This window comes from Perognathus longimembris, chromosome 6 (genome assembly GCF_023159225.1).
Source record: "Perognathus longimembris pacificus isolate PPM17 chromosome 6, ASM2315922v1, whole genome shotgun sequence".
NCBI classification, from domain to species: Eukaryota; Metazoa; Chordata; class Mammalia; order Rodentia; family Heteromyidae; genus Perognathus; species Perognathus longimembris.
The window spans coordinates 64,926,703-64,947,475 of NC_063166.1; the positions used below are offsets into that span (position 1 = coordinate 64,926,703).

At 44.8% G+C, this 20,773-nt stretch overlaps 1 protein-coding gene across 1 annotated transcript in view; it reads right to left on the reverse strand.

Moving 5' to 3' along the window:
* Tmc2 (transmembrane channel like 2) overlaps positions 1 to 20,773 on the reverse strand; it is a 39,044-nt gene extending 18,271 nt beyond the window's left edge. Inside the window, 8 exon segments of the mRNA XM_048347433.1 lie at positions 520 to 618; positions 2,716 to 2,822; positions 3,177 to 3,258; positions 7,398 to 7,488; positions 12,143 to 12,295; positions 14,759 to 14,828; positions 14,831 to 15,073; positions 20,740 to 20,773. Of these exon segments, the coding sequence (XP_048203390.1) occupies positions 520 to 618; positions 2,716 to 2,822; positions 3,177 to 3,258; positions 7,398 to 7,488; positions 12,143 to 12,295; positions 14,759 to 14,828; positions 14,831 to 15,073; positions 20,740 to 20,773 (879 nt within the window).

Below are 20,773 nucleotides of genomic sequence, written 5' to 3' on the forward strand. Positions count from 1 at the left end.
GGTAGGCAATGTTGGGGGGAATAGATTAGGGTCAACCTGACCCCAAAATTCTGCTTCTGTAAATGGCTTGCTTAACTTGTTTGTTGCTTGGTCTACTCCCTGTGTCAACCTCCTACATCTATGCCACATTGGCTTAACTTGTTTGTTTCTTGCCCTACCCCCTGCATCAAGTCCCTACATCTGTGTTATGCTTTTACCTTTATAAACCCCAATTTGAGGACTGCTCGGGGTCACGGTGGCAGCTCCCGAGTCTACACTGTGTCCCTGTCCGGTCAGCCCACTTTTCACTGTCGCAGTTTCAGCTCCCCAGTCTGTGCTTCATCCCTGACCGGTCAGTTCACTTTTTGCTTCCCCAATAAATCCATCTTTTTGCTTGAGACTGTCTCTGAGTGGTGGACTCTTGGAGGGACGGGGACTCCCCTCCCTTGAACCCCGTAACAAAATGAATCATTGAAGGTTTCTCTCTGCAACCTTTGGCCTTCCAAACACAAAATGGAAGTTCTGGTGTATTGTTAATACCTCAAAATCCCAAAGGACAGAGAAGTCCATGGCCTTTGCTTCCTCAGCCCGAGGCACAGTCTTCCTGGGGATGCTTCCATAGGGCACACCCATCAGCACCTGGGGACAGACAGAGGGGCTCGAGCACAAATGAAAAAATAGGAACATACAGAGACATGTAGAGACTGAGCTAGACTCAGAGCAAGGGACAGCCATTTTCCTCTTTAAGTAATATTAGTCATTTCCCTCATTAGAAAAGTAATACACATTGTAGAAAATATACAGAAGAGCATTTAAAAATTACATATCACTACCAGGCACCCATGCTCATACCTTATCATCCTAGCTACTAAGGAGGCTGAGATTTGAGGGTCATAGTTTGAAGCCAGTTTGGGCAGGAAAACCTGTGAGACTTTTTGTCTCCAATTAACTGCAAAAGCCAGGAGCTGTGGCTCAAGTGGTAGGGAGCCAGCCTTGAGAAAAAACAAATCAGGAACAGCACCCAGGCTCAGCATTTGAGCCCCAGCACTGGAAAATAAAATTACATATTACTCAAAGACAATGCTAGTCAGTGATATATTTCCTTATAGTTATCTGAGTTCTATACATCTGTTGTTAGCCTGGTATTTAGCTTGGTATTTGTTAGGTCCTCTCCCTGAGGGCTCCATGTAGATGCCCCCACCTCATTAAGGTAACCTGCAGACCTGGAGGCAGTTACCTTCCCTTTCCCTGAGGTCACATCCTAATCCACCTGGCCACACCCCTTGCCCCTGCCCTAGATATAAGGCAGGGCTGGGTGGGGGTTTCTCTCTCTCTCTCTCCCTTCTCTCCAGCCATGGATCACCTCGGCCACAGGCCAGCAGTTCGGTAATAAACATTCTTTCCTGCCTGAATACCGCGTGGTGTTCTCCTTTACCGGCTACCTACTTTAAAAACCTAACAGTATTCTGATCAATTTCCTATGGCATGAGACAGTTGTCCAAATAAAATTACTTCAAAAGTATATAATCGCTTGTACAAGTACCATAAAAGCACTTAACAATTCCCTATCATTTAGTTCTGCATGTATATCCTTAATCATCACCCCAGGGCGCTGACCCTGAGCTTTTGTGCTCAAGGCTAGCCCTCTACCACTTGAACCACAGCTCTACTTCTGGCTTTCTTAGGATACTTCAGTGGAGATAAAAGTCTCTTGGACTTTCCTGTCCAGGCTGGCTTTGCATGATCCTCAGATCTTAGCCTCCTGAGTAACTAGGATTACAGGTATGACCACCAGTGCCTGGCTTAAAAAATTATATTCTTATTGGGATATATATGGCACACAAGGTAATTTATATATACACATATATGTATATATACACACATATACATATATATGTGTGTGTGTATATAACTCTCTCAGCATTGACAGTAATGAAAAGAAAATTCACTGTTGTATATCCAATTATCTAGCTTAAAAAACACAAAATATCACCAGGACTTTATAACACCTCAGGTAATTCCCCGAGGATCACTTTCCTCTCTCACCCTAGGTACAGCCAAGATTGGATTCATTTTGTGATAACCATTCTCTTCCTTTTTAAATGTCTTACTTCTTGTTTAGTTTAGTTTCTTTAGAGTAAAAATTAAAAAACAAAATTACTGAGATATTAACTCTCCAGTAATCTTAAGGTATGATGAACGGTAGAAAAATGTGGTGTCCATTTCTTAACTCAGAAACACAAGTATTTTGGTTCCATTCTTTTTTGTACTGAACTCCCTGGGCAATGATGACAATGGAGATTTTAAATAAATCTGAGTGGGGTGCCTGTAATCCCAGCGTTCAGGAGAATCACTGAGTTTGAGACCAGCCTGGGCTACAACATAGAAAGATCCTGTCTCCAAAAAAAATTATTTTTAGTGACTGATTTTCAGCAAAAAAAAGTATTTGAAAAATATAAGTGAAGACAATGACACAAGCCTTAACACACAACAAAATAAAATAACTTCAAAATATCCAAGCATCTAGATATACCATAAACATACTAAACAGATTTCCCAATGCTGGACAATACAGCATTTCCTGCTCTGCCTGAGTAGCCTTATATACCTGCCCTTATTCACATCCTCCATTATGTGGAAAGTCAGAAATTGGCTTAAATTTATATATTCATTTAGGATAGACGTTTCCCCCCTGTGAAGACAAGAATAGCAAGTTCTTGGGGGTTTTTTTTTTACCTCTGGAATTATCACTAAACCAAATATTAAACCAAAAAGGACAAGGTTGACTCCGTACATCCACCGGAGGAAGATGAAATAGGACGCCACAGAAGAGCCAAAGTGACCTGGAAAGCGAAAAGACGTAGCTCTAAGTGTGAAGATGGAGAGCATCAACTCCATTGAGTACTTTGTGTGGGTTTTAGACTCAAGTTTCCCATAGGTCTAGCCTCCATTTCCTTTTAGTGGATAAATAAATCTGAGATTCTGTGAGGATCAATAGATCTGTCTCAGCACCCACAACTAGATAGTGAGGAAGCCCAATTTAAACCTTGTTCCTTCTAGTCTCAAACCCAATTGGTTTAGAAAGTTCTTTCCTAAGCAAACAGAAGCTATGAAACAATTTAATACAAAGGTCGGTACACAGTCCAAGTCCTTGGAGAACTTAGTTTAAAGAGGTCACTTCCAACTAAAGAACTCACTTTCAATGTCTTTGATCTTCATTTCCCAGGGGATACATTGAGTCTTGAAATTACCAAAGTCTCTCTTAAACTTGACCCATTTCTGAAATGAAACAGGTAAAATACTCAATAACATGTTGAGCTGGAGCACAAGGAGGCACGTGGAGGAGACATGCTGACTGCCTCGTCAAGGTGAGATTGACATGTGGGAGCCATCTTGGAGTCCCCATCTCATGCAACCTTGAGTCCAGGCTCCCAAACCTTTGCTTCCCGCAACATCTTGAATTTGTTTCTCGAGCTGATGATACCTCACATTTGGACAGTTTACCTAAGAACTTAGAAATTCTGTGTACAGTTTCTTATTTGGGGGATCACTGAATTTGGTTAGCAGTTTTGAATACAACTTTCTTCATTTTGAAACAAAAATTCAAGGGAAAAAAGAGATTTCACAAGTCTTATATTCATACTTAGTAGGCAGACAAATACCCACGTCTTGTAAGAACTGGTGCTAGACTATGAGGCTGGTGGAAACCGTAAATGAGCTCAGCCCTTGGCTGCCCATTCTTCTCTTAAGGAATTAACCAACAACCTTGTTTTCCCCCCTCCCTTCCCTGCTGTAATTTGGATCTGGGATGTCCTCAAAAGGCTCACATGTTGAAGGCTTGTTTCCCCAGAGTTGTGCTATTTGGAAGTGGTGCGATCTTTAAGAGGTATTATGTACTGAGATATCTTCAGCTCATTGTGGGTGTTCCTTTTTTCTCTCTCTCTTTCTTTCTGTTTTGTTAGTCCTGGGGCTTGAACTCTGGGCTTAGAAATTGTCCCTGAGCTCTTTTTGCTCAAGACTAGCACTCTGCCACTTGAACCACAGCACCACTTCCAGATTTTTCTGTGATTAATTGGAGATAAGAGTCTCATGACTTTTCCTGCCTGGGCTGGCTTCTAATTGCGATCCTCAAATCTCAGCCTCCTGAGTTGCTAGGATTACAGGTGTGAGCCACTGGCACCCAGTTGAGGGTTTCCTTTGAAGGGAATAATGAAGCTCTAGCTACTCCTATATCCTTCCCTCCCCCAAGACAGGGTCTTACTATATAACTCAGGCTGGCCTGACATTCAGGATTCTTTTGCTTTGGCCTCTCAAGTGCTGGGATTACAGAGCTATACCACCATACCTGGCCTTTCCCCTCTCTTTTTGCATCCTGGCATGAGATGGGTGATTATTTTTCTATGATATATGATCCAGCCATGATGTTGTACAACTCATGGGCTAAAATATCCAAAACTGCTAGCCCACCTAATATTTCTCTTCATAAGTCAATTATCTCAGGTGTTCATTACAATGAGAGAAAGCAGCTGGATGTACCTGGGTCTGTCTACGGTTTGACATGCAGAGTTTATATCAACTGGAAAATGAAGCATCTTATCTGATGACCAGGGGTTATTCTTTCAATCCTCCCACGAGATGCTCTCCATAAATCCACTTGGAATAAAAAAAAAGTCTCAGAAGACAGCAGATGAGGAGGTAGTAGAGAAGGGATCCTAAAAACTTGTTCATGCAGGAAATGCAATTTTATTTCTCTTGTAAATTCACTAAAGGGTGAAAGGGCCATATGAAGGCAGCAGGTAGGCCTCCAGACCTGATTGTCCAGGTGTGGTTTCCAGCACAAGCTGATAGAATGATTATGATATGGTCGTAGATATAGGAGAGGTGAGGGATTCATAAGCAGAAGGCCGAATACAAAGAACTGAATGGCAGGTGATGATGGCCTTGGGCTGCTGTAGCCCAATGGCTTAATCCACCACCCCTGGTTCTGATTCTGTACTCAAAACAATCTTTTGCTAATTCATCTTCCTATTAATTCTACATAGAGCGAGCATTTTATGATCCCTTGGACTGTGTGTATTTTGGTTTGTATGGCAGTGACTTTTGTTGTAAATTAATAGATTGCAGTTGGGATATGGTTCAGCTTTCTATAGAACTAATTCAACTCGCTAAAAGGACAGCCATTGCTGATGTGGACTTTGAATTTTCTGGCTCTTGCACCAGTCATGTCTCTTTATAAATTAGTAATCCAGTATCTGGTTTTATATATCAGTCTCATAACCTTTATTAATGTGAGTTGTCCCTTGAGAGATGGATCTCATGTCAGGATGCTGATAAAATCAGTATGAAATATATAGGCCTGCTAAGGCTGGGGACCAACAGGGCAATGGATGCAGCCAGGTAGCACAGCCTTGGTAACCAACCACCTGGGAGTTCCTTTAGGCTATAGACATCGTAGATGGCAAAGCATGCCAAGAGCCTGGGAGGAGCTGCTCACTGAAGCTCTTCCTTCTTATTGGTTCAGAGTGAGAAGACTAGACTGGGGCAAAGGCAGAAGACCCCAAGTCCCTGCCTCAGGGCTGTGTGAGATGGGGCTGCTGGCCCTGGGAGTGAGCTATCAGTACTCACGCCATCTTGTTCTCCAGCTACATGTAGGGAACAGGTTTCAAGTGGTAACTGGCCCCAAACCATCCAAGCTAGCATGCACGCACAAATGTGCAAACACACGTACGCACAGACCAATTTTATGAAAATGTACACTAAAAACCATGAACAAAATACCGTAATATCAAAATGTGCCCGTGGAATTAAAAATAAAGACTGTGACTGATGTTATCTCAGAAATAAAAGGAGGTTTCATAACAGGGAAAAGTGCTTAGCAAAAATCTAATATAACAAAAATGGAAGTCTTACTGAACTATAACTAGAGGATAATTTCTCATCACAAGTAAATCTATTTGAGCTGACGACTCTCATCAACATAATGTGAAGTGCTAAAGGCTTTCTCAATGAAGTTGTGAAAAGGTCACAAAGTCCATAATCACCGCTGCCCATGGAAATTGTCCTAGAATTATAAATCCACACTTTAGGGTAAGAATGAGATATCACATTTAGAAGAAACCTACAAAGACATCTTTATAATACATTATCAGATGAAACTAACTAGAATAACTTAGCATTAATAAGACAAGGTTTTGGGGAATGTGGGACGACCTAAGCTCTATATAGAGTCTAGAAAAAAAAAAGAAAGTACAATAAGAGAATGAGATGTAACATTGACACATGAATCTGTGTGTGTGTGTGTGTGTGTGTGTGTGTGTGTGTGTATGCACATGCTGATACTGAGACTTGAACTCAGGGCCTAGTGCTCTTGCTTGGCTTTTTCTGCTCAAGGCTAAATGTTTGAACCACACCTCTGCTTCTGGCTTTTTGGTGGCTAATTGGACATAAGAGTAATTTCAACTACTCAGGAGATTGAAGATCTGAGGATCCCAGTTCTAAGCCCATCAGGGGAGGTAGATCCAAGAGATTCTTATCTCTAATTAACCTGCAAAAAGCCAGAAGTGCAGGTCCGGCTCAACTGGTAGAGCACAACCTTGAGCAAAAAAGCCAAAAAAAAACAACACACAAGAGTGCAAGTCCCTGAGTTCAAGCCCCAGTACTGGCACACACACACATTGTAAAGATGAGGGGGAGCTAGGCTCTGGTGGCTCACACCTGTAATACCTACTCAGGAGGCTAAGATCTGGAGGACTACAGTTCAAGGCCATCCTGGAGAGAAAAGACCACAAGACCATTTTAAAAACAGCTAGCAGGGGCTGGGAATATGGCCTAGTGGCAAGAGTGCTTGCCTCCTATACATGAAGCCCTGGGTTCGATTCCCCAGCACCACATATATAAAAAATGGCCAGAAGTGGTGTTGTGGCTCAAGTGGCAGAGTGCTATCCTTGAGCAAAAAGAAGCCAGGGACAGTGCTCAGGTCCTGAGTCCAAGGCCCAGGACTGGCAAAACAACAACAACAACAACAACAACAACCACAAAAAAACAGCTAGCAAAGATGAATACTGGTGGCTGATGCCTATAATCCTAGCTACTCAGGAGGCTGAGATCTAAGGATCACAGTGTAAAGCCAGAGTGGGCAGGAAAGTCCAGGAGACTCATATCTCCAATTAGCCACCAAAAAGCCAGAAGTGGAACTGTGGCTCAAGTAGTGAAGTGCTAGCCTTGAGCAAAAAAAGCTCAAGGAACAGCACCCAGGCCCTCAGGTCAAGCCCCAGGACCAGCGCACACAACACAGACACAGACACATACAGACATAGACAGGCAAACAGACCGACACAGAAGTAAACAGAAACTACTGAAAATATCCCTCCTCACATGAAGAAGGCCCTCCACAGGGTTTGCTTCCTTGTAGCACGCACCTTCGCCATCTGCATTCTGCAGGCATAGAGCCTCTTGCCCTTCCCCTTTCCCAAGGCTCCTTCATAGTTCTCCACGAAAGCTTGGGCCTCCCTGGGCAGGGGTGGGGTGGGTGAGGTGGGGGGGTGGGGGGGTGGGAAAAGAGAGCAGGAATTCAATTAGCATATAATCCAAGGAAATCTCAGCCACAAGGACTTATATGAGGTTGAAAGTCTGTGTTTTTATAGCTTTCATCAGAACAGAAATTTCATGAAGCCAGAGCATTTTGTCTGCTGAGTCTCCTGACATTTCTGAGTGCAAGAATAATATTTGTATATAGCAGGTACTTGTGGTGGTAGGCTGTATTTTGTCATTGTTCTCCCAGGTCTTTCATAGTCCACCTGTGAATAAATTTTTACATGTAAAAAGACATGGAAGATAATAATTAATATTCCTGACTTTAGTTGGGCACCCATGACTCATGCCTGGAATCCTAGCTACTCACAGGGCTGGTGACTATGGTTCAAAGACAGCCACGGCAGGAAAGTCTTTGAGACTCTTGGTTTTTTTTTTTTTTTGCTGGTCCTGGGGAGAGAAGAGTCTCATGGACTTTCTTGCCTGAGCTGGTTTTGAACTACAATCCTCAGATCTCAGCCTCCGAGATAGCTAGAGTTTATAGGCATGAGCCCCTGAGCGCCTGGCCTTTGAGACTCTTCTCTCCAATTAACCAGCAAAAAGAAGTGAAGTTATCTTTCAAGTGGTAGAGTATCAGCATTGAATGGAAAAGCTAAATGAAAGCTTGAAACTCTGAGTTCAAGATCCAGTACAGGCACAAAAATGAAAATAAAAAAAATTCCTGACTTTAAACTAGGGAGATGAGGGCTGGGGATATGGCCTAGTGGCAAGAGTACCTGCCTCATATACATGAGGCCCTGGGTTCGATTCCCCAGCACCACATATACAGAAAATGGCCAGAAGTGGCGCTGTGGCTCAAGTGGCAGAGTGCTAGCCTTGAGCAAAAAGAAGCCAGGGACAGTGCTCAGGCCCTGAGTCCAAGCCCCAGGACTGGCATAAATAAATAAATAAATAAACTAGGGAGATGATCATGATTATCTGGATGGGCCCAGTGTAATCATATGAGCTTTTAAAACCTACAAAGCAGGGGAGAGATCCTGGCCAGATGTGGCAGAGCGAGATGTCTGAGAAGTGAGAAGCAGGGAAATTCTTTTTTTCATGAGTCTTCATTTATTAGTATGTGTGTGTATGTATGTTTGGTATGTATTTCTTTTTGTCAGTCATGGGGCTTGATCTCAGGGCTTAGGCTCTGTCCCTGAGCTTTATTTGCTCAAGGCTAGTGCTCTACCACTTTGAGCCACAGCTCCACTTCTAAACAGGGAAATTCTTAACCCTCTGTTGCCCAGGCCTCTCTGGAGGGGACCTCTCTGCACAAGTATGGGAGGGGCATGAATTTTGCCAGCAGCCGGTGAGCTTGCAAGAGGACTACAAGCCTTAGATGGGAACTACAGCCCTAGTAATACATTGGGGTTGCCAGCTTCTCCAGTGTCTGGTCTGGGATTCAGAAGACAAAAAGAAAACCCAAGTAACTTGATGCCCTGACATTCTTAGGCAATTTGCCACCTTCTCTCCACCAAATCTCTTTCTCTTTGCCTTATGTGTAACACCTAGGGTTTTTGTTGTAATGGGAAGAATGGGGGAGGGGGCAGTATGTAAACTCCATCTTTCTAGAGGTAGACATCTTCTGCTTGCTCTGAAGACAAAGTCTGGGTAACCTTCTGAGATTATCAAGCTTCTAACAAAGCCAACGGTCCTACCTGATGGTGAGGAAAGCAGTATCTTCAACTCATGGACCCTCATTCTTATGCCAATATCATGTCCTACCTCATTGTTAATCAAGTCTGTGTGCTTCTCTGATGCCCAACCTCATCTCTCAGCACTCATCATAATATCTGGCACGAAAGATACTCAAGTTTTGATAATAGCAATAATATTTATCAACTTCATAGTCTATGTTCAAGCATTTATGTGAATGAATAGTTTTGAATTTGTAGAACAACCCTGTGAGGCAGACATTTATTTTCCACATCGGTTCCAATGAGGAATGTGAGGCTTAGAGAGGCCCAAGGAAGGAAACCAGCCTAAGAGATTGAGTAGCAGCCAAAGCTACTTGGATGAGGCAAAGGTATATTCTCAGATTTGCCTCAATTCACTGCAATTGCTTTTTCTGCCTTGCTATTATTCTGAGAGTCTACATTTATTACACTTGGGTCAGCCAGATGCTTGGTTGGGCCAGAGACTGGTTTTTAAACCTTGCTTCTGAAATGGAGGATGTAGTCTGGGAAAGCTACCTGCAGTTGGAGACAACTGTAGGAAGATGAAACCATGTAGCTGGCAAGAGTGCATTCTAGAATGCCTGGTCATTCTGGAGAGGTGGTTATAAATGAACATGTGGGTTCTGGAGCCAAAATTCCCGAGTTCAAATCCTGGCTGGCCACTGAACTTGCTATGTGACCTTGATGGCTCTGTGGTTCCCTTTCCACATCAGTGAGATGGAGATGATAATGGTACCTTCACTGGTGGTTGTGAAGGTTAAATGAACTGCACACATAGATGCTGCACTCAGAACAGTGTCTGGCCTCTGGGAAACACTCAGCAAATGGGAGCCATTAATAAAAAAAGGGATACTGTTATCTGGTAAATAATACACAGCTCTGAAAACAAGAGGTTAGGTGGGAGGATAGAGCCTTGGGGATCAGAGGAACAGAATATAACTCAGTCTGAATGGAGGGAGGGACAATGGGAAAATCTCTAAGGAAAGGACATTTGGCTGGGTCTTCCTAGCTGTATGGGAATTAGCCAGATGAACTGCCAGGAAGCAAAGGTTTTCGAGGCAGGGCTTGGCTGAATGGTGACCCAGAGACTGGGAGCCTTAGACTTGAGCCTACAGTGAGGCTTCTTGGGAAGGAAAGAAAAGGAGTGAGGAAGAAGGGAGGTATTTGATGAAAGAGATGGCCCAGTGAGGGAGACATGGTCTCTTTGGCTTCTTAGGCCTTTGTCAATGCCCACCCTACCAGCAGCAGGGACTCTTCCCCTATAGGCAAGGGCACGTGCAAATTTCCCCTCTGCTGGTCCCCCAGACTTCCAGCCGGCTGGAGATCTCCTTCCCACAAGCATCTGGGGAGTTCTTTTTCCACTGTTAATAAAAGATGTGTTCTGGTGACACCTGAGTGAGGGTGAGGATGTGTGAGAGTGACAGGTGGCTGATCAGACCTGCTGACAGGAGGAAGAACCAGCCTGAAGAGAGCAATGTGAAGGAACTTGGGAGGAGTAGGCTGGAAAGAAGGCAGGTCATTGCCTAGAGCTAAGCCTGTCCTATTAACCTGTAGTAGCTAGCCATGTGGAATATTTGCATTTTAAATTCTATTATTTTGTATATGTGTATATGCTAGGTACTGGGGCTTAAACGAAGGGCTTTACACTCTTGCTTAGCTTTTTCTGCTCAAGGCTAGTGCTCTACTTACCAACTTGAGCTATACCTCCACTTCTGGCTTTTGGGCTGGTACATTGGAGATAAGACTCTTTGGGGTTTGTCTGCCTGGGCTGGCTTCAAACCTCAGTCCTCAGATCTCAGCCTCCTGAGTGGCTAGAATTACAGGTGCGAGGCACCAGCACCTGACTAAATTCCTTTTTTTTTTGTTGGTTGTGGGGCTTGAACTCAGGGCATGGGTACTGTCCCTGAGCCTCTTTGTGCTCACGGCTAGCATTCTACCACTTGAGCCACAGCGCCACTTCCAGTTTTTGAGTGGTTAATTGGAGATAAGAGTCTCTTGGGGTCTTTTCTGTTTAGGCTGGGTTCGAATCATGATCCTCAGATCTCAGCCTCCTGAGTAGCTAGGATTACAGGCATGAGCCACCGGCATCTGGAATAAATTCTTTTTGACCTTATTATTTTGATGGACAACTAAGAAATATAATCATTCATGGTATATAACATGGTATTTTGATAAGTATGTAATGGCTAAATCAAACTAATTAAAGTTAATTAAGTTAGGTAATATGTATTACCTCACTCAGAATTTTTTTTTTTTAGTGAAAGCCCTTACTATCTACTCTCAGAAAATTCAAGTATATATCATACTGTTATTAACTATCATCACCATGTTAAATAAGTTTAAATAAAGAGAGCTTGGGCCGGGCATCGATGACTTTCCTAGCCAGAAGCTATGCACTGTGAAGTCTGCTCTTATCTCAAAAACGCGTTGGAAATTCAACAATCATGAATTCCTTAGTATGCCAGCCCTTCATGTGGAAACCAGAGAAGCACTGGGTTGAAAGTAAGAGGCAAGTGGCATGAGTTGGAGGTCCATGATCATTTCCAGAACCATCTTCACAGAGCAGCATTCCCTACATGGCCAGGCATTGGGCTGGAGACCTTCCTCCCACACCTTGTACAACTCACTGCCTGTGGGACTGGGGCGTACCTAGAGAGATGCCGGGTGCATAGAGAAAGAACAGCAAGAGAAAGTGGATTTCATCGAGGAGCTTTGTGTGCAGCTTCTCTGAGCTCCGTGCTGGGTCTTGAGGGTGGTGCTGATGCTGGGAAGGGGAGGGAGATGAATCTCCATGTGGTCACGTCTTCTTGGAACCAAAAGGAGGAAGGGATCCCATCCCCATCCGAAGGAGCTGAGCCCTGTTTAACACTGAGAACCGGAGTTGGTTAGGATGGAGAGCTCAGGTGACCATTGCTCACCTAAGTTCCATCAGCTTCTTTGCCATGGGCCAGGGCTTGTTCCGCATGGTGGCGATGAGCTTCTTTTTTTCTTCCACCTGCTCCAGGATCCGGGCCAATTCTTCCTCAGATAGGGACTCATCGCTAGAAGTACTGGAGACTAAGGAAGATGACCTAAGGGCAGAGCCAGGGGAAGACTCAGAGAGGTAGAAAGGAGGGGAATGGGTGCATTAGGTCTAGAAGTGGAGGAGCTCATGGCCTGACTCTCACAAGGCTGACAGAGCCTGCTCCTGCCCCTAAAGACCTCCACTGCTTCCCATGTGAGACCAAAGCTCTGTCCTGTAGCCTGTAACACCATAGGGGTGCCTCCTTCAATTCCCTCTCTCTGACTTCTCCCAAATGTGAGCCACTATGGTTCAAATTTTCTAGTAAGCCACATTTAAATAGTAACAAGAAATGGATAGAACTAGTTAGTATTAATATAATATGACTTCATTTCAAGCCAGATACCAGTGGCTCACACCTAGAACCCTAGCTACTCAGGAGGCTGAGATCTAAGTAAGGATCATGCTTTGAAGCCAACCCAGGAAGTGAAGTCTGTGAGACTTTTTTTTTTTTTTTTTGCCAGTCCTGGGCCTTGGACTCAGGGCCTGAGCACTGTCCCTGGCTTCTTTTTGCTCAAGGCTAGCACTCTTCCACTTGAGCCATAGTGTCACTTCTGTCCATTTTCTATATATGTGGTGCTGGGGAATTGAATCTAGGGCTTCATGTATACAAGGCAAGCACTCTTGCCACTAGGCCATATTCCCAGCTTATGAGACTCTTATCTCCAATAAACTACAAAATCTGGAAGTGGAGCTGTGGCTCAAGTGATAGAGTGCTAGCCTCCAGTGAAAAAGCTAAAGGGAGAGTGCTCAGGGCCTAAGTTCAGGCCTCAGCACTAGCACTTACACTTCCCTCAGCCCCAGCAAAAAGTTCTTTTAGCCAACATATCAAAATTAGTTTGAACATATACTCAGTATAAATATTGAGATATTTTAGTCTTTGATTCTGTCAAAGTGTGGTATCTACTTTATACTTAAAGAATATGTCAACTCAGGCATTAAATTTCCATTGGTCATATTTAATCTGTATTTGGCCTTCATAAAGTTGTATTTGAAAGACTGGGTTCACATAGGCAAATTGTTTTCAATATAAAGTTTCCCAATAAGTGAATCAGGTGGCAAGATGTCATTTTCCTTGATGTCTGCATCCTCAGTGACAAATTATCTTTTTTGTAGAAGACGTGTTTTGGCTTCAAAGTCAAATCAAATTGATTTACATGTGTCTTTCCAAGTTAAATAAACTCACTATTGCATCAATGGTATTAACATTAAATTAAAAAGATGTCAAAATAAATTAAACTGGAAATTCAGTTGCTTAGTCACACTGAGAAAGCACACTATTTCAAGCATTCAACAGCTACATTTGGCTTGTGGCTATGATACTGGATTACTTAGGAGACAGATAACAGGAGGATAGAGATTTGATATTAGCTTGGGCAAAGAGTTAGTGAGATACCATGTCAACCAACAAGTCAGCCATGTTGCTATATATGTGTAATCCCAGTTATGCAGGAGGCATAGATAGAAGGAATGTTGTATGAGGCTGGCCCTAAAAGAAAAACAACTAAGTCAATTTTTAAAAAAGGTTGGAGAAATGGCTCAAGTGGTAATGGGCTTGCTTAGTAAGTACCAGGCCCTTAGTTCAAACCTCAGTGCTGCAGGGTGGGCGATGGGGAGGTGAGACAGACAGCAACAGAGAGACAGAAACAGAGATAGAGAGACCAGATGAAGAAACATTAGCTCTTTATTATACTCCTAACACAATGATTTCAAAAGCATCCCCCGTCATTGCCACAGGAAGATCAAGTAAGGTCTAAATGACTTCCGTTGAGTGACAAAGAGAGGCAGAGAGTGACAGACATCCTATCCTATTGGCATTAGTTCACCCAAAAGTGAACCAAAAACCCTGACCTGCAAATGCTACAAGCGGGCTCTGTCAATTACCCAACATGGACCAGCTCTAATGGACCACAAAAGATCCCTGAACAAAACATTGAAATCCCCCAACTCTAGAATTTCAGAGCTGGCAGAAGTCGAACGTTTAGAGCAGCTCTTTGTTTCAAGAAGAGAGACAGTATATATACCTACCTGATCTAGGGAAGGGAAAGAAAAATGAGAGTGTAAGATATCACAAGAAATGTACTCACTACCTTATTATGTAACTGTACCTTCTTTGCACAACACCTTGTCAATAAAATTTAATTATATAAAAACAGAGACAGTGGTCTGGGTAGGGGAAGGGATATGCTCAAGCCTTGGGCGTGTTCCTCAAGTCTGAAGTGGTTTGTTTTCCTCAGCTCCTGTGTTGGAGAGCAGAGGTCTTCTGCTCAGGCCACCTCCCCACAAGGTGACACGTGTCACTTGTGACAGTGTCCACCGAGAGAGAGTGGCCAACTCTACCTATGGCCCAGGTGCAAGTCAGGGCAGATGGAAACAAGATCAAGTGCAAGGCTTCTGTCCCAAAGTAGGGAGACCAGGGGAGGAAGAAGGTCACCCAGGAGATGGGGAGCATATGACTAGAGCCACAACACACCTGGGTTTCTTCAGCCCCTTCCCTAGAACCTCCTTTTCCTTCCTCGAGCGTGTTCTCTGCTCCTGAAGGAAGTCCTCCCATCTCTCTTCCTCCTTCCCTCGCAGGTCCTTTCCCGCACTGAGATCCGCTCTAGTCGGCGTAGCCCCTCTGGCCGGCTCCTGCGCTCTGGGCGCTCCGAGGGCTTCCTCCGGGAAGACCCAGGCCTGGGGCTGCCCCCAGCCCTCTCCTTCTGGCTGGGCTGGACTCCATGCTGGGCCCGTGAACCCTCGGTTTTGGGAGTCCGCTTCTTTGAGGGTCTCCTCCTCGATCTGTCTCCTGAAGGGGCAGAAAGTGGACAGTACTGACCCACCAACTCATCCACAGGAAGGTGCTCCACCCCTGCCCCAGAGAAATCACAAGTCCAAGCTGTCCTGGAGGTGAGAGAATCTTGGTGCATGGAGAGTGGAGAAAACCCACAGGTCACACTACCCTTCCTCCTCACCCCCTGAGGAGTGGCTTGCCCTGTTGCTTTTCAGGAAAGAATGTCACACAGAGAGGCCAGGAAGAACCTAAAGACAGGCTTGCCTAGGTCCTTGATTATCAATGATCATTAGCTTATTGTCCTCCAAGCCTATTTCCGTGTGGTTGGCCTAAAAAACCAGTTTCCTCCTTGGTCTCCTTAAAGGAGCCTGGCTCCAGTGGCTCACACCTGTAATCCTAGCTACTCAAAAGGCTGAGATTCAAGGATCATGATTCAAAGCCAGCCTGGCCAGAAAAGTCCATGAGACTCTTATCTCCAGTTAACTAACAAGTGGTAGAGAACTAGCCTTGAGCATGAAAACTGAGGGACAGTATCCCAGCCCTGGGTTCAAGGCCCAGGACACTCTCTCCCTCTCTCTCTCTCTCTCTCTCTCTCTCTCTCTCTCTCTCTCTCTCTCTCTCTCTCTCTGTCACATACACACACACACACACACACACATACACACACAACTTAAATGAACTTATCTTTTTTTTTTTTTTTTTTTTGCCAGTCCTGGGGCTTGGACTCAGGGCCTGAGCACTGTCCCTGGCTTCCTTTTGCTCTAGGCTAGCATTCTATCTCTTGAGCCACAGTGCCACTTCTGGCCTTTTCCGTTTATGTGGTGCTGAGAAATCGAACCTAGGTCTTTGTAAATGCTAGGCAAGCACTCTACCACTAAGCCACATTCCCAGCCCCATATGTGTCTATCTTTTGCTGTAGAAGTCTCATCAAAATTCCAATGTCATCCTTCACAGAGAGAAAAATCAAGCCTAAAATTCAAGAGGTCAAGCAATACTGAGAAAAACCAATTCTGGAGGTTATCACAATACTGAACTGCAAACTGTACTACACAGTGGTAGAACACAAACAGCACGGTACCGGCACAAAAATATACAGGAAGGCTAATGGAACAGAAGACTCATACATAAATGCACATAGTTACAGCCATCTGATTTTTGACCAAGGAGCCAAAAATATGCAGTGGAAAAAAAGACAAGCCTCTTCAACAAATGGTGCAGAGAGGATGGGATGCCTATGTGCAGACAGCCAAAACTAGATCCCTACAGCTTACCCTATACTAATGTCAGTGCAAAGCAGACAGGGATCTTAATGCAAAACCTAAAAAATTGAAACTACTACAGGAAAGAATAAGGGAACACTGGAACACTTAAGCATAGACAGTCACTTCTGTATAACTGAAGACAGCTGAAAATATTTTGAGAGTAAACAATGCCTGCCCTCCCTCCCTCCCTCCCTCCCTCCCTCCCTCCTTCCTTTCCTCCTTCCTTCCTGCACTTGGGTTTGGATGTAGAGTCTTATACTTGCTAGGCAAGTGCTCTGCCACTTGGGCATGCATGCCCTCAGCCCTTTTTGCTTTTCAAATAAGGTCTCACATTTATGTCTGAGGCAGTCTGAACCACAATCCTATTTACACTTCTCATGTAGCTGGGATGAGATGCACACACCATCACATCCAGCTTTTGAATGGTTGAAATGAATGTTGGTAACTTTTTGCCTGGTCTGGCCTCAAGCTATGAGGCATAAATACAGCTGAATGACCTATGACATGTGAGCAAAGGAAACATGAAGGAGAAAGTAGCCTTTTCCAGAAATTGTGTTGGAACAGCCAGACAGATATATTAAAAAACATTAAGATATGGACCTAAAATCTCTCAGAAAAATTACTTTCAAATACATCATAAATATAAATGTAAAACATGAAGAAAACACAGGGGAAAGTCTAGTTGACCCTGAATTTGACAATAACTTCTCTGTATCGTTCCAATTTTAGTATATGTGCTGCCGAAGTGAGCACTTGACAATAACTTAAAAACAAAAGTTGCAGTAGGGATTTTATTATAAATCATGGTTAAATGAAGGAGAAATAGGGAAGAGAGAAACATTTCTTGCTCCCAAGCAGGAAATGGGAATTAAAAACCCCAACAGGGCTGGGAATATGGCCTAATGGCGAGAGTGAGTCCAAGGCCCAGGACTGGCAAAAAAACAAAGAAACAAACAACCCCCCCCCCAAAAAAAAAACAAAAACAAAAACAAAAAACCCAACAACTTTTTAGATGCAACACCAAAAACATGGGAATATGGCCTAGTGGCAAGAGTGTTTGCCTCATATACATGAAGCCCTGGGTTTGATTCCCCAGCACCACATATATAGAAAACGGTCAGAAGTGGCGCTGTGGCTCAAGTGGGAGAGTGCTAGCCTTGAGCAAAAAAGAAGGCAGAGACAGTGCTCAGGCCCTGAGTCCAAGCCCCAGGACTGGCAAAAAAAAAAAAAAAGAAAAAAGTGATAAGTTGTACTTTATTAAAAGAGAATAAAGGGCTGGGAATGTGGCTTAGTGGTAGAGTGTTTGCCTAGCATGCATGAAGCCTTGAGTTTGATTCCTCAGTATCATATAAAAAGAAAAGGCTGAAAATTGTGCTGTGGCTTAAGTGGTAGAGTGCTAGCCTTGAGCAAAAGAAGCTCAGGGACAGTGCTCAGGTCCTGAGTTCAAGCCCCAGGACTGGTCAAAAAAAAGAAAGAGGTAGAGAGAATAAAAAGACAAGACACAGACTAGGGGAAAGAAATCGCCAAGTTAAAACTCAAGAATAAAAAAGAAATTCAGTTAAAAATGGGGGGAAAGGCTGGGAATGTGGTTTAATGATAGAGTGCTTGCCTAGCATGCATGAAGCCCTGAGTTTGATTCCTCAGTACCACATAAACAGAAAAAGCCAGAAATGGCGCTGTGGCTCAAATGGTAGAGTACTAAGTGCTCAGGCCCTGAGTTCAAGCCCCAGGATTGGAAAAATGGGGAAAAGGATTTGAGGTATAGTTCAGTGGCAGAGCATTTGTGTAGCATGCACAAGGCTCTGGTTCCATTCCCAGAAATGAAACAAGGGTGGAAGGGAGAATAGAAAGGAAGGCAAAGAAGGAAAGAGAAGGGAAGGGGAGAAGGAAAAGAGACTAGGGAGAAACAGAAAAGATCTGAACAGATATTGCACCAAAGAAAATACACAACCTAGGTGCTAGGTGTCATGCCTGTAATCCTACTACTTGCCCTACTACATGCCTGTAATCCTAGCTACTTGGGGGACTGAGAGTGAGGAGATTGAAGTTCTAAGCCAGTTTTTGGCAGACAAGTCTATGAGAATGGACTCAATGGAAGAAGTTGGTATGGTGGTTTACACCTGTCATCCTTTACAGTGGAAAACATAAAATAGGAGAACAAGGTCCAGACTTAGCTAGGGGGAAAAAAGAAAAGAAAAAGGAAGACCTATCTCATGATAACCAGTGCAAAAAGGGTTAACTCAACAGTCCAGTGCTTGCCTAGGTTCAACTCCACACGACCAACAAAACGAGAGAGAGAGAGAGAGAGAGAGAGAGAGAGAGAGAGAGAGAGAGAGAGAGAGAGAGAATATACAGATGGCCAATTAGCACACGGAAAGATCTTGTTCATCCTATGGCATTAGAGAACTCAAGAGGCTGAGGATGGCAGTTCGAAGCCAGCCCGGGTAGAAAAGTCCCTGTGAGACTCTTTATCTCCAATTAACCACTCAGCAACCTGAAGTGGAGCTGTGGCTCAAAGTGGTAGAATGCTAGCCTTGAGTAAAAGAACTCAGGGACAGTGCCTAGGCCCTGAGTTCAAGCCCCACAGCTGGGAAAGAAAGAAACTAAGGAAAGAAGGAAGGAAGGAAGGAAAGAAGGAAGGAAAGAAGGAAGGAAGGAAGGAAAGAAGGAAGGAAGGAAGGAAGGAAGGAAGGAAGGAAGGAAGGAAGGAAGGAAGGAAGGGAAGGTCCGTAAGATTCAGTCTCCATGGAGAAAAGCTGGATGCGCTGTCATGTGCCTGTGATCCTAGTGAGGACAGAAATTCTAAAATAGGCAGACTTTAGGTAGCTTTGTAATGAGGTGAGACGCTATAAAGAAGGCAGGGAGGAAGAGGGACTGTAACAAGGAGTAGTTGGGAGGGAGGAGGGGACCTGGGTACAGGAAAGGCTGTGGAAATTCCAGGGGTGCGTCTAGGCTTGTCTCTCATCGAGGCTCTGACTCCTCTGTCCCACCTTCACTGAAATCTCAGGACCTCAAAAGTGGGCAACAGTGAGGAAGGAGCAGAAGTCTGCGAGGTGAGTCTTGGCAGCCCCTTTTGCACCTGGGGCTAGCTGAATCTATCCCCTTCAGAACTGAATGGAGTGATCTCTTCCAACTTCTTGAAGGCCCCAATACCTCCTATAAGCGGGGTCCAGCTTCACTGGGGATGTGAAGAGAAGAAAACAGTACTTCACCTGTGATGCTTTGTGGCCTGGGGTCTAGTGCTCAAGTGTGTGCTCATGCACATGCGCGTGCGCACACACACGTAGCTTCTTGTCCCTTCTCCTCATGGCAGTGTGTGTGTGGTTCTCCCTTGCCTGTGGCTTTGTGGGGCTCCCCACTTTCTCCTTGGTGGCGGCTAGATCTCTCTCGGGCTCACTGAAGAGCTGTGATCACATTTCTGATGGAACGTGCTTGAGCATCTACTACCGCTGCATTCTTAGGAGGCCTGAGGGCCCTCTGGAGTGTAGTGGCCCGGCACCAGTCTTGGCAGTAGCCTGTCTCACACTGTCCTGTGCACGGGCTAGTGAACATTCTGGCGTTGCAAGGCTTAGATCAAAGTGTCTCTAACCCCGGGCATGTCCCCCTGACACTCGTGGCTGAGGAGCAGAATAGTTCTATTCCCTCCAGTTAAACCACCCACTTTCTAGGAGAGCTTGTGGAGGGTGAATAAGTGGGGGATGGAAGGAAGGATGAAGGGAAGAAGGAGAGAGGAAGGGAAAAAACACGTTGTGGGATGGGCAGCTGCTGTGGTGATAAATCACATAGCACACGCTCCCCCCACCCCCACCCGCAGCCCATCACCCTTCTCACCTGGGTGTGGATACCTGCCCGAGGCTCTCCCTCTCACTCCACCACCTGCTGGAAGGGACAGGAATGGGAGAAATGGCTGCCCTCTGCAAAGTCTTCCAGCACCCCCATGTCACGATGTGAACCCTCAGACTGGAACTTGGCTCCAGTTATTTTATTTAACAAGCCCCAAGTGCCTAGCCTGGAATGTTTCTCTAAAACCTTGAAAAAGTCTTGGGGTCAAAACCAACCCCCATGCCCCAGAAAGATAGACAGACATGTGCAGGGGAGAGGAAGAGGTGCCACATGAAAAGGCAACTAACCTTGGGGGCCCTAAAGATCATGGGGGACTGTGGTGGCCCCCATCAGGGACTGGGGGGCACAGTCCTTCACAAAGGCCATTTTCAGTCTCCCCCGTGGCCCTTGAAGTGCAGTGCTGTCATCCCATAGAGACAGGGATAGGCTGAGTAGCCAGCCTGAGGTGACTCAAATGCACAAATGGTGGGCCCTGAATGGTAACCCAGGTGTCCCATGCCTGGGCAGATGGCTTCCCCACCCCCACTTTGCCAGGACCCCCTGTGTGGTGGTCTCAGGGATGAGGACAGCACTCACCTTCCTTCTCCAGGCTCTTTAGCTGATGGCTCAT